Source organism: Pseudoliparis swirei, chromosome 12 (genome assembly GCF_029220125.1).
Source record: "Pseudoliparis swirei isolate HS2019 ecotype Mariana Trench chromosome 12, NWPU_hadal_v1, whole genome shotgun sequence".
Lineage (NCBI taxonomy): Eukaryota > Metazoa > Chordata > Actinopteri > Perciformes > Liparidae > Pseudoliparis > Pseudoliparis swirei.
In genome coordinates this window covers 4483274-4506970 of record NC_079399.1, presented here as the reverse complement: position 1 = coordinate 4506970, position 23697 = coordinate 4483274, and the positions used below count along the sequence as shown (strand labels likewise).

General features: G+C 46.2%; 1 protein-coding gene across 2 annotated transcripts; it reads right to left on the bottom strand.

Annotated features, from left to right (window-relative positions):
- Positions 1-4501: 4501 nt before the first annotated feature.
- Positions 4502-23256, bottom strand: LOC130202878 (bromo adjacent homology domain-containing 1 protein). 2 transcript variants are annotated; one of them, XM_056428696.1, is made up of 7 exons: positions 23130-23256; positions 11135-12856; positions 9801-10189; positions 9512-9671; positions 9325-9404; positions 7375-7466; positions 4502-7137 (listed from the first exon to the last, which is right to left on the bottom strand). In XM_056428696.1, the coding sequence occupies exons 2-7, from the start codon at positions 12828-12830 to the stop codon at positions 6945-6947; spliced, it is 2610 nt and encodes an 869-aa protein (XP_056284671.1). In that variant the 5' UTR covers positions 12831-12856; positions 23130-23256; the 3' UTR covers positions 4502-6944. The 2 variants fall into 2 exon arrangements, with proteins under 2 accessions (XP_056284671.1, XP_056284673.1); XM_056428698.1 differs by lacking the exon at positions 23130-23256 and adding an exon at positions 22309-22365.
- Positions 23257-23697: the final 441 nt, after the last annotated feature.

The following is a 23697-nucleotide window of genomic DNA, read 5'->3' as shown; positions in this document are numbered from 1 at the left end:
TTAGGGAGCAGAACTTGATTAATTACAACCATCGAGAGGACAATAAGGCGGACGCAGCAATTAGACCGACAGAGACAGACCACGGGGCGATTGAGTCAGGGTCCCCCCCCCCCCCCCCTCTGTAAGCTGGCTTTTCTGTTTATTTTGCAGAGGCTGGATTGATTCTCGTTCCTCCGGCAGATGCTTCTCTTTGCTGATCTGGGAAAAGCTTCCTGAAGTCCTGCGTCCCGAGAATGCAAAAAGAAATACAGACATGTTTGTTTCTTCTTCCAGATGTTACGTCCAAGACAAGTTAAACTAGAACGGGCACTCGGTAGAGCGCATACCTTCGCATATCATAAGATTGGGCATTGAGTTATGAACATGTTGGCATTAGTTGCATGCCAATTGGATAGAAATTGACCGCACTATGGTAAAAAGAAGATTTTGACCTTTTCATGACTTTGACCCGATTGATCCCAAAATCTAATCAAATGGTCCCCGGATAATAACCAATCATCCCACCAAATTTCATGCGATTCGGTTAAAAACTTTTTTTGTTATGCGAATAACACGCATACAAATAAATAAATAAATACACAGCGATCAAAACATAACCTTCCGCATTTTCAATGCGAAGGTAATAAAGTGTTGTTGAATGTCAACAGGGTGGGGGGGGGGGGATGTTAACTTTAGTATAAACAGAAGCGAGGTTTCCCATTTCTCACTTCTCTTTATTCCACTTCCTGTTTTAGTCCGTGTTCATTTCTCTGTGTTCACTGTATGTGTGTGTGTGTGTGTGTGTGTGTGTGTGTGTGTGTGTGTGTGTGTGTGTGTGTGTGTTTGTCCTGCTGAACATCCCAGAATTACAAGTACATTTGGCAGAAAGTATAAGTCACATTTAAAGGAAGATAATTTGAAGTGATTTTGATTATTATTATTATTCTTTAAGACATAACTATTAATCTCTTTATACTAAAATGTGTATCACCTCCCTTAACATACAGATACACTGTATTAAATACCTGTGTGTCTACATTCTTCATTCACTGCATTTATATAATTCATATTTTGAATACTACATTTGCATTTATGCTATAGGTTCTTTTAGTAAAGATTTAATTTACTTTTTGGATATTTTTTACAATTTATTCGATATCTTCTCCTCGTTGAACATATTAGTGATTCATACTCTCTCTCTCTATATATATATATATATATTTATATATATATTTTTTCTAAATGGATATATATTTTTTCGAAATAAATGTATAAATATATTTTATAAATGTAGACATTCTATTTGTTCTAAATGTATATATATATATATTATAAATGTATATATAAATATATACATTTCATTCATATGAAATCTGAAATGCTTTTGTAAACATGTTAAAAAAAAATACTAAAAAACTATTTTTGAAGTTTCTTTAAACTTCTACCTGAATGTCAGGACGAACCGGCGGTTTATTTCATAAAACTATTTTAAAAGGTGATTTATGTCCAGATTCTGAATGTAAACACAATCAAATCTGTGGAGTAATCTTACAGTCATCTCTCTGTGTGTGTGTTTGTGTGTGTTTGTGTGTATTTGTGTGTGTGTGTGTTCCTGAAGCCCTGAGGCCTGAATGGGGATAAAGGCCAAAGACAGATAAGGTTGACGCCCGTCTCCTTATGACACCAGAGGTCAAAGTTTGACCCTGACCCACGTGCACGCCGCCTCACTGCTGCCCTCCTGTGGACATCGACAGCACTGCAACAGCTGCACGCCGGAGGAATTCAATCGACTTCCTGTTGACCTCGTGGCACCAGAGGCCGCTTCCCGTCTTCTGCACAATGTCACACAGGATGGTAAAAACACTGCGAGATTCAAATGTAATGAATAAAAAGAGACACACACACACACATGTTCACAAAGGACTTCACATTTTTATAAATATTCTTTCAATGGAACATTACTGTAACTCAGCAGGGATGTTATATAATTCTTCCCAGAGAGACAAAGTGACATTAATCTGATACACACGTTGCTTTCTCTACTTCAAAAATATCTAGACTGTTTTTTCTTTTATTTCTGTATATATTCCGCCGTATATTTTCCAAATATATCAAATTATATGCTGAACAATAAGCATCAATACACACCGCACAGAAAGCAGAATCGGGGTGCTTTCTAGTGTTGTGACTCGTGGAGTGAACGTACTTCCTGTGTGGCCTCAGTACTTCCTATGTGGCCTCAGTACTTCCTGTGTGGCCTCAGTACTTCCTGTGTGGCCTCAGTACTTCCTGTGTGGCCTCAGTACTTCCTATGTGGCCTCAGTACTTCCTGTGTGGCCTCAGTATTTCCCGTGTGGCTTCAGTACTTCCCGTGTGGCCTCAGTATTTCCCGTGTGGCTTCAGTACTTCCCGTGTGGCTTCAGTACTTCCCGTGTGGCCTCAGTACTTCCCGTGTGGCCTCAGTACTTCCCGTGTGGCCTCAGTATTTCCCGTGTGGCCTCAGTATTTCCTGTGTGGCTTCAGTACTTCCCGTGTGGCTTCAGTACTTCCCGTGTGTCCTCAGTATTTCCTATGTGGCCTCAGTATTTCCCGTGTGGCCTCAGTATTTCCTATGTGGCCTCAGTATTTCCCGTGTGGCTTCAGTACTTCCCGTGTGTCCTCAGTATTTCCTATGTGGCCTCAGTATTTCCCGTGTGGCCTCAGTATTTCCTATGTGGCCTCAGTACTTCCCGTGTGGCCTCAGTATTTCCCGTGTGGCTTCAGTACTTCCCGTGTGGCCTCAGTATTTCCCGTGTGGCCTCAGTACTTCCCGTGTGGCCTCAGTATTTCCCGTGTGGCTTCAGTACTTCCCGTGTGGCCTCAGTATTTCCTATGTGGCCTCAGTATTTCCCGTGTGGCCTCAGTATTTCCTATGTGGCCTCAGTATTTCCCGTGTGTCCTCAGTATTTCCTATGTGGCCTCAGTATTTCCCGTGTGGCCTCAGTATTTCCCGTGTGGCTTCAGTACTTCCCGTGTGGCTTCAGTACTTCCCGTGTGGCCTCAGTATTTCCCGTGTGGCCTCAGTACTTCCCGTGTGGCTTCAGTACTTCCTGTGTGGCCTCAGTACTTCCCGTGTGGCCTCAGTATTTCCCGTGTGGCCTCAGTACTTCCCGTGTGGCCTCAGTATTTCCCGTGTGGCCTCAGTATTTCCCGTGTGGCTTCAGTATTTCCTATGTGGCCTCAGTACTTCCTGTGTGGCCTCAGTACTTCCTGTGTAGCCTCAGTATTTCCCGTGTGGCTTCAGTATTTCCTATGTGGCCTCAGTACTTCCTGTGTAGCCTCAGTATTTCCCGTGTGGCTTCAGTATTTCCTATGTGGCCTCAGTACTTCCTGTGTAGCCTCAGTATTTCCCGTGTGGCTTCAGTATTTCCTATGTGGCCTCAGTACTTCCTGTGTGGCCTCAGTATTTCCCGTGTGGCTTCAGTATTTCCTATGTGGCCTCAGTATTTCCCGTGTGGCCTCAGTATTTCCCGTGTGGCCTCAGTATTTCCCGTGTGGCCTCAGTATTTCCCGTGTGGCCTCAGTCCTTCCTGTGTGGCCTCAGTATTTCCCGTGTGGCCTCAGTCCTTCCTGTGTGGCCTCAGTATTTCCCGTGTGGCCTCAGTCCTTCCTGTGTGGCCTCAGTATTTCCTGTGTGGCCTCAGTAAAGGTCACTAAGGGTTTGACCACTGCCACCCGGTCGACACCCAGAAACCGACTCCTCCCGAGCGCTGGCCCAGCCCCGTCGCCTCGGCAACGAAGGACGCGACCGTGTCCATGCAAACGCTGCCATGTAAATTAAGTTGCATAAATAACAACATACAATCTAGTCCGGGTGTATTTTCTTTTTTTTGCAGCACCCGGGAGGACGGCTCAACTCTTCCTTTCCTTCATCTCCTCTCCAGGAAGCTCCGGCATCACTCAGTAGCCACAACTTCCAAGGATGCAAGGAAAGGGGACAAGGAAAGGGAGCTGGGTGAACGCGAGACTGCGCTGCGAACGTAGGATCGCTGCCCTCTAGTGGACAACCACCGTCAATGCACGTCTGGGGGGGGGGAGGGGGGGGGGCAAAGGTTGCCAGCTGATTCGGATTTATTTGACCTTATATTGTATTAAAAGTTCCTTTACTTGCTCTCAGCACGCTGACGTTGTAATGATTTGAATAAGGGACTGTATGGAAATTATTATGAGGCGGAGCTAAATCTTTATTACTTTATTTTATATGTTCAAAATACGCCTCCACTTCAATATAAATATTTTCTTTTGACCCTCTAACTTACAAAAAACTGCCAGACCCTCCCTGTAATATCGAAAAAATAACATATTTATGACAAACGACAACATAGGGAGGTACAGACTTTGATCTTAGAATGTAAAAAATATAATTATCTCCTAAATCTCTTCAGCAATTTTTTAAATACGTATGATATTGGGCTAAACTTCGAGAAGGAAAAACGAAAACAATGATATGAACTAAACAACATTTACTTCTCAGTCAACAACCACCACTCAACCATTTAATTTCTAAACTCATAAAATACAAATAAACACAAAATAAATGTCCATCCTGCGGCGCAAAGACACAGGATACAGTTAGAATCAAGATCGGACACAGTATTTCTAAATAAGTTAAATTGAAATCTTAATATATTGTATTGTTTTAACCCATTTAAATATTTTCTTACTTTAAATATAATTATTACAGATCTTGCAAAAATACTCGTTGAGAGAGAGCCCGGTGCTTCCTGGATCAGATATGTACACTTCATGAGAGAAGCTCCTCTTCACCTTCATTCTCCTCTTTCTGGCATTTTGGTCAAATCTCAATTAATAATGACTTCAAACTCGTTTCCAACCCCCCAAAAAATTAATAAAAACCCCAAAACATTTTTGCTTTGAGAAGTTTTTTTTTCTTCAAAAAATAGTACGTCCAAAAATATATTGCATATGCCATCTTAGGAAAACCGACATAATAAAATATTCTTAATAAGGAGACATTGTAAAGTAGGATAATACATATATATATACACATTATATATATATTACTTATATGGAGAATCTGGCCGTTAATAGAAAAAAAAGAAGAAAACATCCAAATATCAGGATTTGATTTAGTTTTGATGCTTCAGGTGTTTCGGCTCGACCGATGTTGAACAACGGGGCGTTTGCAGGAAAGCATCAGGTACTCTTTACATTTAAAAATCATAATAATAATTTAAAACAGGTACACACACTCCGACGCTACTTCTTTCTGAGTGACAGTAAAACACTTGCAGGTTAAAAGGCAAAGCATGAGTGTGGCCTGAATATATATAAATATATATATATGTATATATATAAATAATAATTATATATATATATATATAAATATATATACATAGACACACATATATATTCCATGGGTTGTGCATCAGGTCACATGACTAGAAATATACACTGACAACAAAAAAGCAGCAATGACATCCTGACTGTTTCCTTCTCTACGCAACACACACACACACACACAGGATATTAGTATCTGGAAGAAGACAAAATAATGAAATACACATAATAGAGGAATGGATTAGTGCAATACGGTAAAGGGAACGAGGGAGGAGGAGACGGGGACTCTGGCTTGCGTGACATCCTTTGGTTTGTCTTCAGGTGGAGGAGCGGGGGGGCCGGGGGGGGTGGTATCATTACACATCACCGTGTGTTTCCAACCAGTTTAGAGCTGCAACTGGAACTCAAAGGGCCACTGTGTTGATAACCATTGAATTCACAAGATCTGGCTCATGGTCAGGTGATTATGAACGGAAGGAAAAATATTAATTCATATTAAATTCCATTTCCTCCAATAAATGCCTTTAAAATGCCGTTTCACGCTTTCACCTTGTCCGACATGTAAATTACCTGGATATCTTTTGTGTGTCGGGACTGTTGGTCGAACAAGAAAACAAGATGCTTGAACATCGGGGGGCTGTTGGGGGAAAACCATATATATATATTTTAAAAAGGCAATTTCATAATTTCCTGACACGTAATTGATAAAACGATGACGCTGAACCTGAGCGGTCTGTCCAGTGGATCTACAGCACACCTGCTCTACCACCTCCCAGGTGTGTGTGTGTGTGTGTGTATGTGTGTGTGGCGACGCCGGCTGCCTGGATCTCGACCTGCGAGTCACAAGGCAGGGCACAGGGAGCAGCTGTGGACCAACCCGTCAGCCTCCTCCGTCGGCCCGTGAGACGAGCTTCTGAGGCCCGAGATAAAGGTTTGGTTTGAAAAATGTGTTTTCATTCATTAAAAAAAACAGCCGCTTTGAGATGTTTTTAGATCCTCAGTTTCACAAACTCCCTCCAGGTACGTGCGGCGTGTTTCAGTTCGCCCCTCGAGATGAAAACGCCTCCGTCAGCGTCACGCGGGGGAGAGAGGCTTGTTTTGGTTTGATTGCCTGAAAGCCTCCGAAAAGAAAAACACGTCACACGACGTAGCCACACGCATCCAGTTATCTGCAACACACACACACACACACACACACACACACACACACACACACACACACACACACACACACACTCAAATCAGGAGACGCAAGATGGCGCCACGCAGCCCGGGCCGGTTGTTGAACGCCGGTACCCCCCCCCCCTGAGCCGTCGGCGTATAAATGGAACAAACATGATTGTTGTGCTAAGACGCTTTGAGGGGGAAACGGCGCCCTGACAGTGGCACACTTCAGTGTGTGTGTGTGTGTGTGGGGGGGGGGGGGCACAAGCTAAACAGGAAATGTAGTTGCTCTTATTGAGATTCATGGCGTCCCTTTGTAGTCAAACGAAAGGGACCTGTGCTTCATTATGTGTCTCTCCAAAACCAGTGGCGCGTAGTCCTTCAGCTCGCCGCCGCTCTCTGTGCGGGAGGCGGAGCTACGTTATGATTAAAGCCCCCCCCCCCCCCCAAGGCCCGCCCCTCTACTGCAGGTTCTTCAGGACGCGTCCGAAGCGGAAGTCGTAGACGTGCCGGCAGAGGTACACCAGCTCGGGGTCGACGTCCGTGGGCACACAGCGGTGGGAGGGGGGGGCGAAGTCGGGGCGGCAGGGCACCACGGGGGCGCCGCCGGGGGGGGCGGCGCCTTCGGCACGCCGCTTCACCAAGGCACAAAATCTGTCGTAAATATATAATAAGATTTAAAAAGGGGACACAAATCAAATACGCCCTTTATGCTGCTTTGTGTGTGTGTGTGTGTGTGTCGCGGATGTGCAGAGAGTCGGAAAAACAGCCATCCAATTATCGCAGAAGCCGAGGCGTTATTAAAAAGGAACGACTCCAAACCGTTAATCTATTGCTGGGGCGTGTTCCTGTTGTTGTTGTTATTGCTGTTGTTGTTGTTGTTGTACTTACCTACAGTACTGGGCTAGTGGGAGGACGTAGCATCGGTCTTCTATGCAGGCGACGCTGTTTTCATCCTGATGCCGAGAGGCAAAAATCTCATTCTGAAAGCCACAAAACGTCACGTCAGCACGAGTGTGTCCCGTAATAATAATAATGAATAAATAATAAAGATAATAATAATGAATAAATATAAATCATAATAATATAAAATAATACATAATAATAATCACAACAATAGTAATACATAATAATAAAATCATAAATCATAATCAGAAAATAATAATATAAAATAATAAATAATAATAATCCCAATAATAGTAATAGATAATACATTATAATAAAATATAATAATAATAATAATAATATAATAATATAAAATAATAAATCATAATAATCACAACAATAGTAATAAAGAATACAATACTAATTCATAATAATATAATAATATAAAATAATAATAATCACAATAATCACAATAATAGTAATACATAATAAATAATAATAAAAGAATAATATCTAATAATATCACCCTAATAATAAATAATAAACACATAATTATTATCTTATAATAATATTGTCTCCAGCTGCAGAGGAGGCAGTTTGTTCATTATTTTCTAGACACATTATCGCTGATAATGAACGATTGCTTTGGTAATTGCAACATTTCTATTATAGCGCAAACCAATAAGTGTGTGAGGGGAAAATAATCTGTCCTCCCACGTTCAGACACATCGGATACGACTGATGAACTTGCACAAAGAAAATCTATTATGAACAAGTCATGAGGGCTTTAATCTCTTTTCTGCCGTTAGAGGTTCACTTTGTCCAACTTTAAAGTTTGTAAAACATTATACAAGCAGCACCATCAATACTTTGTAATATTAAATTCTGAGCGTGTCTTGATTAGCCCGGTGTGTTCAGTGGGACTGGATCTATTACACGACTTCGCTGGGTGAACATTTTACATTTTTATTATTTTCGCGAAATAAATGTTGTGTAAAAATCATGTGAATACATCCAGTCAAAATATGTAATCACCCATATGACAATGTGAAATAAATCAGCTCAACTTAGAAAAAATGTGTCCCGATAAATGAATATTTGGGCATTTTTAACATCTGCTTGTAAAAAAAACTCGGTTACTTAACGAGACACGGCGGAATACGAGAGCGGATGAATATAGTTCACGACAAAAACGTGTTCATTAAATTCTGGACCAAGTGGGTCGAATATGGAAAAGCCCTTACGGAGAACGAACGACCCTGTAATGTTGTTTAAATTTAGCAAATTAATATTTTACCCCCTCCCGATTTATGTTCATTGCTCTTGCTACGCACACTCTCCCAAAATGCACAAAGATTACTCCTCTTGGAAATAAAATACATTTTGTAATTTAAATTGCCGTCCCAGCAGAATTTCGGCTCTTTAATAATTGTTCTTTCCCAACAAGAGTCTAAAAAATGAAAAACATTCAATAAAATCTGTTATTCTAACGAAACAACATTTATTAATTCAGTTTTTATTGTTTTGGTGAAATATTTGGATTATTTCACACTTTCATAGTTACATTATTTATTTTATATATATTTATATCATAGGATTTGTGTTTATCATTATTATTTAACACTAAAATGCATGTTTTTTTAATTATGATGAAATATTTGGATTATTTCACACATTCATGGTTACATTATATTTATATATATATTTATATCATAGGATTTGTGTTTATCATTAATATTTAACACTAAAATGCATTTTTTTATTATTATTATGTTGAAATATTTGGATTATTTCATGCCTTCATGGTTACATTACATATTTTCTCAGTCTATAAATCATAGAATTTGTGTTTAGCATTAATATTGAACACTAAAATTAGTTTTTCCTTTATTAATTGTGCACATCTCCACATCACATTCACCTCAGTTATGCCTCAGCATTAAAATGGAGCCTCACCTCACAGTGTGCGCCTGGATCTCGGCCTCCCTGTGTGTGCTCGGGTCGGTAGTACCAGAACAGACTCATCATCAGCTCTCCTGATGGACACACACACACACACACACACAGGTAAACAATCGTGTCCACTGGTCCCTCCCGCCGGCCCCCGTATCTACCTGTGGTCCCGTGATCCCGCCCCCTTCACCTGTTTTGGGGTCGTCCCACAGGGCCGATATCTTGGCGACGTAGGGGAGGGTTTTCTTCCTGGGGCCCGATCGCAGCAGCACCGTGTCTCTGACGTGGATCACCTCCCCGTCCCGCTCCACGCCCTCGTAACACTGCCGGGGCGCCGTCTCGTCCTCGCCCTGTGAGACGCACGCACAAGGACGGATATAAGAGCGCGGTCGCACGAAGCCGTGTGGTCAAAACACGATCCCCCCCCCCCCCCCCCAAGAGAGAGAAAGAAGTTCTCTCATCTCGTCATCATTACTCACCGCGATGAAGACGTCCCTCTCCGTCGCCGCTCCGACGGGCCTCCACCCGTTGGTGGCTCGTCTGCGGCCGACTCTCTTTTGTTTGGCGGCGGCGATGCTCGGCACGGACGGCGGCGGCGGCGGCGGTTGTCTCTGCGGCGGCCGCGGCGAGCGTCCCACGGACGGGGATCCGACGGCGGGCTCGTCGCTCCGAGGCCGCTCGGGGGCCAGCTTCAACCGGGCCGCCTGGGGCCGGTCCCGCCCCGACGGAGAGGTCAGCGGGCGGGGTCGCGTCTGGGTGGAGGTGGAGGTGGGCACGCTGGAGAGAGGGCAGCCGGACACGGGCGGGGACCCTGGGGGGGCCGGGCGGGAGGGGCTGTGGTCGGCCTGAGGCGAGGAAGAGTAACCCTCTGGAAAACAACAAAGAAGAAATTAAACTACGTCATGTTGAAAAAGAAAAAAAATGACGCAATCTTCCTCTCAGAGATGAAATATTGAATTCATAAGCAACTACAATGGTTTTGCCATCACTTCTCCAGAAGGCGTTCACATGACATTAGCCTCATTGCATGCTTCTTTTATCTGACTGACTGTCACCCCCAGGACTACTACTTCTTCTTCTTCTTCTTCTTCTTCTTCTTCTTCTTCTTCTTCTTCTTCTTCTTCCTACTCCTCCTCCCTCCTCCTTCTTCTTCCCTCCTGGAGGCCTCCTCCACACACGTCACATGTAACATACACTTTAACTTAAATACACATGTCTCTTGAAACACACACCTAAACACTTTAACGTTATTTGTTTATCTTTGTTCATCTTTATCTTATTTGTTTATCTTTATTTATCTTTATCTTATCTTATACTTAAGTTAATACACACTTTGCACTGTTGCTGTCACGTTCATTGTTGTTTGTCATGTCTAAATGTTGCACCTTTCACCAAAAAAATTTCCTCGTCTGTGTAAACATTCCTGGCAAGAAACGGATTCTGATTCTGATTCTTATTTATCAGTATATATGTATTTTTTTTCTCACCATTGTTATGCAAAACATTACATATGAGCCAAGAGCTCCTCATCAGGGAATATCTGATCCACGGCCTCGAGCGTCGGGCGGTTTCAAAGCTCGTACCGACAGAAGAAGACACAGATCTTCACACTTGATGGGGCAACACAAGCGGCCCGAGGCGAACCGCGGAGGCTCTTTGGTTCTTGAAGTCTTATTTCTCTGCGATGTTTCTTTCAGTAAAGAGTGTTACAGGAGTGACATAATAGTGAGTGTGTGTGTGTGTGTGGGGGGGACTCTAAACGCCTTCCTCCAGTCACTGAAACGCCGCATCCTCCTCTTCGTCGTCCGCTCACCTGTCTTGACGGCCCGTGTGCAGCCGGCGCACGCCGCGCTGAAGGAGCACCCCCTGCTGGCCGCCGGCGGCGGCACCGCTCTGTAGGCGTAGCCCCCGATCCCGCAGGCGTCGCCGTAACACGCCGACGCCACCGAGTTGCAGTAGGCGTGGCGGGGAGGCGGGCCCAGCAGCTTGGAGCCGGTCGTCCGATTGGGGCACAAACCGGCGGGGGCAAAGTTCAAAGGTCGCGAGGCCATGCTCGCCGCCGCCGCCGAAGTCGCCGTCGTCCCGGCGTGCGTCGTCGGGTGGGCGATGTGCACGTAGTAGCTGGAGAAGCAGTGGTCGGCGGTGCAGAGGCACGGGTGGGGGCTGAGGGTGAGGGCGGCGTGCGCGTGCGGGTGGGAATGCGGCGGCGGCGGCGACGCCGCGAGGCACTCGCCCTTCACGGGGGTCATGGCCGCGGCGAGCGCGGGGCGGTCCGGCCCCCCGTACGGCTGCCGGCCCAGGAAGAACGCCAAGCGGTGGCAGTACTCCACCGAGCCCTCCGGGGGGCAGCAGTAGTACGGGCTAAGCTCCGCCTCCAGCTGCTCTTCCTTCACTTGCTTCAAGGGGAACGCCAGCACGCCGCGGGACTGGTAGCCCGGCTTGGTGAGCCGCCGGGTGCAGCCGCCGGTGTCCCACTCCACTTTGGGCTCAAAGTCCGCCTTCTTCTTCTTCTTCTCCTCGCAGGCCGTGCAGCCGCCGCCGCCGTGCAGCGGGGCCGCCTCCCCCCCCCTCGGCTGTTGTGAGCGCGCCTTGTGTTTGACCCCGGAGTGGCGCCGCGCCGCCTTGCGGTCCGCCGCGGGTACGTTCTTCGCTCGCTGCTTGCTGGTGGCGGAGGAGCTGGTTAGCCTCAGCAGGGCGGCGGCGTTGAGTCCGGCTAACCTCCTGGGGGCGGGGGCGTCCAGACTCTCCTGGCTCATCTCCGCTCGGTTGACCTTCTTGACCTTCTCGGAGCTTCGGCGCCGTTCGCCGGTTCCGCGCGAGGCCTTCAGACCTCCGCCGCTCCCGGCTGTCTTCGCATCCGGGGACGCCCCTCTGGCGGCGGTCTGGCTCCGCCTCCTCGCCTGCTTGGCGGCCGAATGAGACTCATTGGCTCTCTCGAGCAGCAGGCTGTTCACCGCCTCGGCGTTGAGCGAGGCCAAGCGGCGCTTGCGAGGTCGCGGCACGTGAGCGCTCTCGCCGCGACTCGGGCTGCTCGACTTTGATTTGCTTCTCGCTCGAGGCTCCGCCTCTTTCCTTTTGACGCTTTTGGACTTCGGGGTTTGGGCTCCGAGAGACGCCTCGCGTCGCGCCGCCCGCTCTCCGGAACACTTCCGCTCTCGGACGCTCTCGTCCAATCGGGTGAGGAGGACGCGGCAGCTCAGCCCCTCCCCTCCCGAGCCCGCGGCCCGCCCGCGCAACGGGTACGACTTCCTGTCCCGTTTCTTGTCGCGCCCCGGGTCCGGTTTTCTATCGCGGTGCGATTTATTTTCCGTCCTCCCGTTTTCGCCGTCCGCCCTCTCGGCCGGGACTCCCCTCTGCTTGACGACCTCGACGGCGATCTTCTTCGTCCTCCCGAATCGGAGCGAGCGCTCGGTCCAGGCGTCGGCCATGGCGACGGCGGCGCCGCCGTGTGGCCAAAGAGGGCGGCCGTCGCTCGGCCCGGGGGAACCCTTCTGCCTGGCGTGAGTCATCACATGCTTCTCGGGGGGGGAGGGGCCTGGAGATAAAGAGACAAGTCGTCGATTACATCGGAACTCGTGTCTGTCCCGGTTTCACAGATGCTGACGAACAAAGCGTTTGATTAGATCCACGGAGAACTCGTTATGCCCGAAACATCGCCGAACAGCTTTTGTTCCTAATAATCACACAGATTTAAAATCAGCGGGCGCAGAGCTCTCAGAGGTAGGATGTGGATTACGGACGAATTAGGGAACATTAACATGACATTATACCTTTCTTTATTTCGATGTTTTTTTCACGACTGTAATCTATACAAAGCTGGAGGTACTTTTCCGGTAAAGTTCCGAGGCACGAAAAAAAATCAAGCGAGAACCAAAACGAGACACGAGCGAAGAACGAAGATGTCGACCGTCGAAGAAGTTTAATGAGGAGTGAAATCAGCCGAGTGTGAATCGAATCGATCCGATCGTATGCGTACGGCGAGCGCTCAGCGGATTGCAACGCGCGCACGTGTGTGTGTGTGTGTGTGTGTGTTTTTCTGTAGCGGAGAGGGAACTGATGCACTCTGTCATTCATTCACCACCTTATCACCTCGTGTGCACACGGCGTGTAAATAGCAGCACGTTAGAGCCAAACATCTGAAATGTGTTAGGCCTTGGCAACAAAAAGTTCAGGGGAGGGAAAATAAGAGAAATAAACAAAGTCTATTTTTCACCCGGCCTGTTGAAAATCAAATGTCTGAATGTTGATTTATCAGGAGATCACGAAACACACACTGTGAATATTCCCCGAGCTCGTCGGGAAATAATTTAGCAATAAACTCGAGCGGCAACAAACAATTAGCTCGGGAGTATTAATTGATATAAAAAAACATCGTCGTAAAATTAAAACACAAACAGAATGAATGACTCGTCTGTTTCCCTGTTCTTTAAATAACGCCCATGTACAGATCATGACGACTCTTTTTATACCGGCTGCCAGGGTCGTAAAGATTAATTGTCTGCCTGATAATAATAATAATAAACCTGTAAAGATCTGCCTTTATAAACAATACGCACGGTGGAATCTGCACCACAAAGAAAAACTACATTTTCGATTTCACATTTTCTTTTCTGCCGTTCCCTTTTGTGAACTGAACGGAGGGTTTATTTTTCCAACTCACCAGAGCTTCTTTTTCTACCCCATTACTTCCCATAATTAGCTATAATCGCTAAATGAAATCCCCACTTAAAAGAGGAACTACACACTAAATTATTATTTTCCTCACTGAACACATTCTCGTTAGCATAAGTTTGAACAGTTGGCTTTTTACACAGAATTGCGGATTTAAAAAACTGTTTTTTCGGCTTCAGGAGAATTAAATAAAGTAATACACACAAAAAAGATATCACCATGAAACTTCTCCATTTATTTAATAAAATATATGTAAATGAAAATGGTGTTAACTTATTCAATATTATTATTTGGATATTTCTTCACTCCATACATCAGGAAATACTGCCAGCAGCTACTTAAAAACATAAAATTAAAATAAATTTGTGTCCTTGGTTTGAGTAAAATGATAACATGAATCAGGCTATGAATGATATATGACCAAACACCTCAGTAAAAACCTTCAGAATATTAAAAGAAATGGAAATGAGGTGTGTGTGTGTGTGTGTGTGTGTGTGTGTGTGTGTGTGTGTGTGTGCTGAAGTGGAGATTATGGAAATTAAACACAGCAGCTTTTCAAGCTTTGATTTTAGTAAAATTACACATGCATTTTGAAGAACACGGTAAACAAAGTTAACGAAGAGACATCTTCTTGGAACTTCCCCAGCTGACGACTCAAAAAGTTACTGGGATATTATTATTTTTAAATACACGAATGATGCATTATCTAACGGTAAGGTTCGGTGGATTTGGTAGAAATCGACAAAGTAGGAGAATAACCACCTATCTGTGTTTAGGATGCGGTCTTCACACTTTATAGAAGATATAAAAAGGATGTAGTCTTTACAAGGATGTGGTCTTCACACTTTATAGAAGACATTATAAGGATGTGGTCTTCACACTTTATAGAAGACATTAAAAGGATGTAGTCTTTACAAGGATGTGGTCTTCACACTATATAGAAGACATTAAAAGGATGTAGTCTTTACAAGGATGTGGTCTTCACAAGGATGTGGTCTTCACACTATATAGAAGACATTAAAAGGATGTAGTCTTCACAAGGATGTGGTCTTCACAAGGATGTGGTCTTCACACTATATAGAAGACACTAAAAGGATGTAGTCTTTACAAGGATGTGGTCTTCACACTATATAGAAGACATTAAAAGGATGTGGTCTTCACACTAAATAGAAGACATTAAAAGGATGCGGTCTTCACACTATATAATAATAATAATAATAATTCATTATATTTGTAAAGCGCTTTTCAATGACCCAAAGACGCTGACAGAAAATGCAAAGCAAAAGAACAGACAAGAATGGGCAACATATAGAGACAAAATAGAACAGAACAACAAAACACAGTAGTCAGGGAAAAATAGAAGCAAAGCGGAGGGGGGGGGTTGGGGAGAGGAGGTGGTTAAGGGTAGGGGAGGTCATACGCTCGGGAGAAGAGGTAGGTTTTAAGGCGGGATTTGAAGGTGGTAAGTGAAGGTGAGTCTCTGACAGGCTGGGGGAGGGAGTTCCAGAGACGAGGTGCAACTCGAGAGAAGGCTCGATCACCAAAGTGTTTGAGTTTGGACGGAGGAACAATGAGGGGGGGAGTGGATGAGGATCGGAGGGTTAGGGTAGGGCGATGGAGAAGAAGGAGGTCAGTCAGGTAAGGGGGGGCCAGGCAGTGAAGTGCTTTGTAGGTGAGGAGGAGCACTTTAAAGTTGATGCGGTCTTTGATGGGGAGCCAGTGGAGAGATTGGAGGACAGGAGTGATATGATCACGGAACCGGGTGGTAGTGAGCAGGCGGGCGGCAGAGTTCTGTACCATCTGTAGTCGATGGAGGGAGCGGGAAGTGATGCCCGTGAGGAGGGAGTTGCAGTAGTCCAGGCGGGAGGAGACAAAGGCATGAATGAGGCATTCAGCGGCAGTGGAAGAGAGGCAGTGTCTGATTTTGGCAATGTTGCGGAGATGGAAGTAGGAGGTCTTAATAATGGAGCTAACATGAGGGTCGAATGAGAGGGTGGGGTCCAGGATGAAGCCAAGGTTGCGAGCCAGGGGGGAGGGGGTGATGGTTGTGTCGTCAATGGTAAGAGTGATGGGTCGGGTCTTGTTGAGAGTTGATTTAGTACCAATGAGGAGAAGTTCAGTTTTGTCACAGTTAAGTTTGAGGAAGTTATGGGTCAGCCAGGTTTTTATTGCGGATATACAGGTTTCAATGTGGGAGAGGGGTGGGTTCTTTGTGGATTTTGTGTTTATGTAAATCTGTGTATCATCGGCATAACAGTGAAAGTCCAGGTTGAAGTTGCGAATAATTTGGCCAAGGGGGAGTATGTAGCAGATGAAAAGCAGGGGGCCAAGGACTGAACCTTGGGGGACCCCCTGCATGACAGAGGAAAGGGTGGAGGTATGACCATTGAGGGAGATGAACTGTTTTCTGTCGGTGAGGTAGGAGGTGAACCAGTCCAGTGCAGTGCCCTCAACACCCAGTTGGCGCAGCCTTAGAAGGAGGATGGGATGACTCACTGTGTCAAAGGCTGCGCTGAGGTCTAGAAGTATCAGGATGTTGAGGGCACCTGAGTCAGAGGAGATGAGTAGGTCATTGATGACTTTGACCAGGGCAGTTTCAGTGCTGCGTGATGGGCGGAAACCAGACTGAAGGGGTTCGTAAAGGTTGTTGGACTGAAGGTGGAAGTGGAGTTGGGTGGCGACAATTCGTTCAAGGGTTTTGGAAAGGAATGGGAGATTGGAGATAGGGCGGTAGTTAGAGAGGTTGGCAGGGTCAAGGGAAGGCTTTTTGAGAATAGGGGTGACAGCAGCAAGTTTGTAGACAGAGGGAACAAGACCTTGGGACAGTGACTGATTGAAGAGAGCAGTGAGATGGGGGATAAGGGCAGGGAGGCAGGCCTTGGTCAGGGTGGTGGGGAGGGGGTCGAGGGAGCAGGTGGTTGTCTTAGAGGCAGTGATGATATCAGTGATGAGGGCGGAGTCGGCAGGGGAGAAAACAGAGAGAGGAAGCGGGGGCAGACAGTCAGTCGGTGGGAAAGTGATATTGGGGGGTGGAGGGGCGGAGGAATTGGCGATAGAGGCAGACAGTGAGATATTGATTTGGGAGACTTTGTTATTGAAGGCGTGAAGAAAGGAGTTGCAAAGATCAGGGGAGGAAAGTGAGTTGTTGTCGGGGGGTTTGAGCAGCTTTTTGACAGTAGAGAAGAGGGTCCGGGGGTTTCGGTTGGTGCTGTTGATGAGGGTGGAGAAGTGGGCAGACTTGGCAGCTTGAAGAGCGTTTCGGTAGGAGGAGATGTGGTGTTTATAGGCATCTGCGTGGACGGTGAGATGTGTCTTCTTGTAGAGACGTTCGAGTTGGCGGCCAGTCTGTTTCATGATGCGGAGTTTAGGAGTGTACCAGGGGGAGGGGGTGGTGAAAGAGACTGTGATGGTTTTCAGGGGGGCTAGTTTGTCAAGGGAGTCGGAGAGAATGGAGTTGAGCAAGATGGCATAGTCGTCGAGAGAGGAATCAGGGGGGATGGCAAAGGAAATGGACTGGGAGAGAGTAAGTGGGTTGACTGATTTGATGTTGCGGAAAGAGATGGAGCGTTTAATGGGGTGATGGAGTGGGGGCAGGGGGGCGGAGAAGAGGATACAATGGTGGTCAGAGAGTGGAAAGGAGAGAGGGTGAGGGTTGGTTATGGGGAGGGAGGCAGTGCAGACTAGGTCAAGTGTGTGGCCTTTTATGTGGGTGGGGAAGGTGATGTGTTGGGTAAGATGGAAACAGTCGAGGAGAGAGAGGAAGTCAGATGTGAGGGTAGAATCGGGTTGATCCACGTGAATGTTGAAGTCACCAGTGAGAAGGAGGCGGGTGGAGAGAGAGGAAGCGACGGTGAGGACTTCAGAGAGTTCTGATAGAAAAGAGGGGTGTGGCTTGGGGGGGCGGTAGAGGAGAAGAGCAGTTATGGAGTTGGGCAGTGAAAAGGCGAGGTACTCAAAAGTAGACGAGGGGGGAAGGGAGTGGTTCAGGTCGGTGATGCGTATGGAGCGTTTATGAAAAACGGCAAGCCCCCCCCCTCGCCCAATAGGGCGGGGTTTGGCAAGGTAGCTATAGTTAGGGGGGGTGGCCTGGTTGAGTGAAGACATTAAAAGGATGTGGTCTTCACAAGGATGTGGTCTTCACACTATATAGAAGACATTAAAAGGATGTGGTCTTCACACTATATAGAAGACATTAAAAGGATGTGGTCTTCACACTATATAGAAGACATTAAAAGGATGTAGTCTTCACAAGGATGTGGTCTTCACACTATATAGAAGACATTAAAAGGATGTAGTCTTCACAAGGATGCGGTCTTCACACTATATAGAAGACAGTAAAAGGATGTGGTCTTCACACTATATAGAAGACATTGAAAGGATGCGGTCTTCACACTATATAGAAGACATTGAAAGGATGTAGTCTTTACAAGGATGTGGTCTTCACACTATATAGAAGACATTAAAAGAATGTGGTCTTCACACTAAATAGAAGACATTAAAAGGATGTGGTCTTCATACTAAATAGAAGACATTAAAAGAATGTAGTCTTCACAAGGATGTGGTCTTCACACTATATAGAAGACATTAAAAGGATGTGGTCTTCACAAGGATGTGGTCTTCACACTATATAGAAGACATTAAAAGGATGTTGTCTTCACACTATATAGAAGACATTAAAAGGATGTGGTCTTCATACTAAATAGAAGACATTAAAAGGATGTAGTCTTCACACTATATAGAAGACATTGAAAGGATGCAAAAAAGTCCAGAATCATAACATTGACCGGTGCATTGAAAGGTTTTTTTCTCGCCTTCCTTTCATTAAACGCCACATCAGCTCTCGTTCTGACCCCGGAGAGCCGGTTAACTCGGCATGAAGCCGCGCTGCAACAATTACCGGCTTCTGTTCAGACTAGCTCGCCTGAGCCGACGCTCCGGCAGATTCCTCTTTGGCCCAGAACCGACGGCTCGTAAACAGTCGAAGCCCGATGGAGATCGTCTCAAAACGTGTTGGATTTCGTCCGACGTGTGCGGAGTGATCCCGGTGCCGTGGCCAAGAAATAGAGTCTAGCTCCAGGGTTCAACTCCCAATCAGAGTTTCCACCAACGGGGGGAAAGAATCAAACAAGATTTCACGTAATTTCGTCATCGTATCGCCACCTTTTAGGAAACAACAACCGCAAGTTCGAATCCCTTTCGAACTGAATGGATGGCGACGTCGTGGCGATAACTCCCGGCCTCTCAAACGAGAGCGGCCTCGTCGCCCTCCGAGACAAACTCAGAGACCAGAGCGACGTCCTCGCGCTCGCAATTCCAGAACGTGACAGACAAATTATTTAAAATTGCCTCAATAACCGGAGTCTCTCGATGGCGGGGCTTTTACATCCAGACTCTTTTTCTAAAAACAGACAGCGATCATTTTCCAATAGACATTTCTCTCTTTTCTTTTAGTCCGAGTAGTGCAGGAGGGGGAGGGGGAGGGTGGGGGAGGGGGTGGGAGGACAACCTGCGCGATATCATTCCGGCGCGCCGGCAAATTTGCTCCCTTCAAACACGCCGAGGCAACGCAATCCTCAGGAAGTAATCTCACGTTTAACGGGAAGGTCGATGACCCTGCTTCTCCGTCTCTAATTGGTCAGAATAAAAAAGCCAATCAGCTCTTTTCAGAGCATCAAAACGCCGGGCACTTTTATTTTTTAACGATAAGACTTCACCCGAGATCTGCCGGGACTGGAGGAGACGATCACACAGAATCCAGACACACTGATCTGTAAGACGCCATTCGTCTCTGTGATGACGCAACCATCAAAACAAAAACCACACGTGCACGAGTTGCACGCACAAACTCCCAAATTAATTAATCTTAATGGTTCGAGAACAGAATTATTGCCATCCAACGCGGAGGGAATCGCACCTCGTGTCACGGAACCATAAAGTTCATTTTCAAATGTATAACTTCTAACATAGAGGGGAATAGCACACACACACACACGAGTCGAGACACTTTTAAGAATATTACATGTATAACGAAGCACATTTTTATACTAAAAGGCCCCAAATGATGAGTTTTATATTGTTAAAGCTTTACTGTGTGTCCCTTTTTCAGGGTGTTAAACACGTTGTGGGTTTGTGTTAAATATTTTAATACTTCATCGCAATTATGATATTTATTTCTAGTTTGTTATTAAAAAGAAACCGTACACCCCAAAATCAAAAGAACATATTTTTTACAGTTTCATGCAGGAATTAGTTGAAAGAACAACAATTCAAAATGTCCCTTATTATTTCTAGAGTTTCGAGGGAAGGCAGACATCTCGACGGCCTTCACCTCCAAGACTAGACGACTCAATCTAGATTGATACGGGGAGATTTTGGCGTGGAATTCCCCTTTAAGTATTTATCACCATGTGCAGCAGGTTAAAAAACTGCTGATGAATATATTTCAAACTATTGCAGACATGATTAATTGCGCTCGTAACCAAGTCGTATTGCGTAATGAAGCATTCATTATAACTGTTTAGAGAGCAGTGGTGAATGTGAATTGTAAAAAAACATTTATAAACAATGTTAAATCCTACACTATATATATAAACTCTCAAAGGGACTGTAAGAAAGTTAAACAAAGATATTTTCTTTGGACTCTCCCCAAGAGAAACTGCAATACCTCGTACCATAACAACAGGAATACCGTCTCCGTTTCTGTCGGAGCTGCAATATTTTCGCCCGCGGAATGAATTAAATAAATATATTCCCGAAATGTGAAAGACAAAAAGTTGAAACTGCTCCCCGATTTCACGACCAATACCTGACCTGACCCCGCCAGATGGCTGGTTACACAGAACCATCTGAGAAGCCCTAATCGAAAACAGTTCGGAAGAAGGGCGGGGGAACTTTCTTTAAAAAAAAAGAAAGTACTTGCAGCTTTAACACATGAAGCTTAGACTTCTATACAACCATAGGAGTCACCCTCCTGGTGGTCAGGAGAGAGAATGCAGCTTCAACACATGAAGCACAGACTTCTAAACAACCAGAGGAGTCGCCCCCTGGTGGTCAGGAGAGAGATTGCATCTTTAACACATGAAGCTTAGACTTCTATACAACCGGAGGAGTCGCCCCCTGGTGGTCAGGAGAGCATGTGATTGGCTGAACCGTCTGTCATTAAAACTCAAGGCGAGTCAGGAGAAGACAAATAAAAATGTTCCGTACACAAAAAGCCTTCGGAGTCAGTTCTGATCGCAACTGATGTCGTTATTGCATCTACGATAACATCTTCGGAAGACGCCATTTTTGTTTCAGAAGCCACGCCCACTGTCGCTTTACGGGATGCCGATTGGTCGGCTCACAAACGCATTCATACTTGAAGATGGATTTTTCGTGTGTTATATGTTATCCTGCGTTCCTCGCATGAAGGTAAACAAAAGCAAAATATATACCCCCCCCCCCTTTTCTACCCTTCCTCCAATCTCTAATAATTTTCACATAATTTATGATTTTGTCTTGTGAAATACTAAATAACCCTTCAAGTCTCTAAAATATGTACTTTAAGTTGCTCACAACTCCCTTTACGTTCATAATTTATGATGTCACAAGTACATAGTCGACTCATCTGTACAGGTGTGACCAGGATAAAGGGGACAGCGGCCCATTGGTCCATTTTATTACAGACACAGGGCTGGCCCAATCAACAGAGAGAGGGGGGGGGTACGGGGGGTCTGACCTCTCTGTCTGACTTTGCTTGCTGCTGCTTGATAGAGATGGAGAGGAAAAGGGGAAAAAAAAAAAAAAGGAAGGGGAAAAAAAAAAAAGAAAAAAGAAAAAAAAGAAGAGACTGAGGCAGATGCCATGTGTCATCAACATTACATGTTTGCTGCTCCCAAGTTTAATGTTAACGTTGCCACAGCAGCAAGAGCAGGCAGCAGCAGACAGAGGAGAGAGGAAGCAGGTCGCAGCAGCCTCTAACTTCAGTTGATCCGTGGAAAAAATAGCTACAGACTATACTACAGCTGCTGACGTTACCCCATGGCCACCACCGCCAGTCAAGGTGAGTGGAGTACACTGGTTCATTTGCACTGGTACCATTGCTCATCTTTGTAGCTTGTTGTCCCAGTCCAGCCCTGGGTGTGACGATGCATCGGCGTCATCCAGCCAATCAGGCCCCACACCTCCGGATCACTCGGTTACACTCTTTCATGCTACGACCACGACCAATTATTAACGCCGAAAATTAACTAACCTTCGGACTTTTGGTTTCGTAAAAAAACAAAAACCTCCCTTTCAACTTTCTGGTTCTCAGAGCCAGGTGAAATAAAAACAAACCAGCTGGGTGACGTGTGGCGGTGAGAGGGCTCTCTCATTTCCTCGTGTCACGGCCGGTGGCGAGCGGCGATACGGCGAGCGGCGATACGGCGAGCGGCGATACGGCGAGCGGCGACCGGTGTGCCGAGGTTCATCGAGATAGACGAGCAGGAATGTCAAACATTAGATCACTCGACTGCTTTCCTCTGTTTTTTTGTTGTTGTTTGTTTTCCTTCTCAGCCTCGAGCTCCAACACCATCCAGACATGCACTTTGAGGCAGTTATACATGCGTGTTTATATATATACATATATATATATATATGTATATATACATATATATATATATGGATATGTATATATATAAACCCAGTGGGATACAGTAGCCTACTGCTTGACGTAGCTTGCCCATCTGAAGTAGCCAGTCAGGCTCTAAATATGGGCTGGATAGAGGAAGGGGGGGGGGGGTATCCAAACACATACACACACACACACACGCACACACACGCGCACGCACACACACACCGAGCAAAATAAAGGGCAGTCACCCCTCTCGATCACATTTTCTCACCCTATTCCTTATTACCGACACGGTGGCTGCTCTGATCCCGGTCCTATAGTTGAGCGCAGGGAGGATATGGCACGTACACACACACACACACACACACACGCACGCACACACACACACACACACACACGCAGACCCACACTGTGTGTGTATCGCTTCTGGTGCACGAAGCCGGAGGAGGAGGAGGAGGAGAAGAGAAAAACGTGGGGTTTTTTCGGAGCAACTTCAAACGTTCGGGGACGAAATAGCAACAAACGAATCGAGCTGGTAACTTACGGCTCGCCGACGCGCGCGCTGCGCGTGCACGTCCTCCTACCCAACAGCCGAGGAACCGTCGAGCACAATGTGCGGGTGAAGCGAGAGAGCGGAGGTGTTGGTGGTGGTGGGGGTGTGGTGTGGTGTGGGGGTGGAGGAGGAAGAGGAGGAAGAGGAGGAAGCCGCCGGACTGGTGCGATGGCAGAGCTCCGTAAACTGGGAGAGAGCTGGGGAGGAGTGAGAGAGAGAGAGAGAGGACGGTCGGTGGCGCGCGCGTGCGTACGTGCGTTTGTGTGTGTGCGCTCTTCCTGGTTCGGCTTTCGATACCCGGGTTTTGTTTTTTCGTCAGTTAAACTTCATCCGAACACGATGTCGGACTGCGCGTCGATGACGGAGCGAACATCTGTTGACTGGAGGAGGCGACCAGCGACTCCATGTTGAACTTGCTTCTTCCTCCACATTGAAAACGCGGCCGATGGATGCCCCCCCCCCCAAACCCCCCCTCCCCTCCGGACTGCCTCACCCTGTCATTTCGTCGTGACCGCACCACGACCAGTAAACCAGTAATCCCGTTTGCAGGAATCCAAAC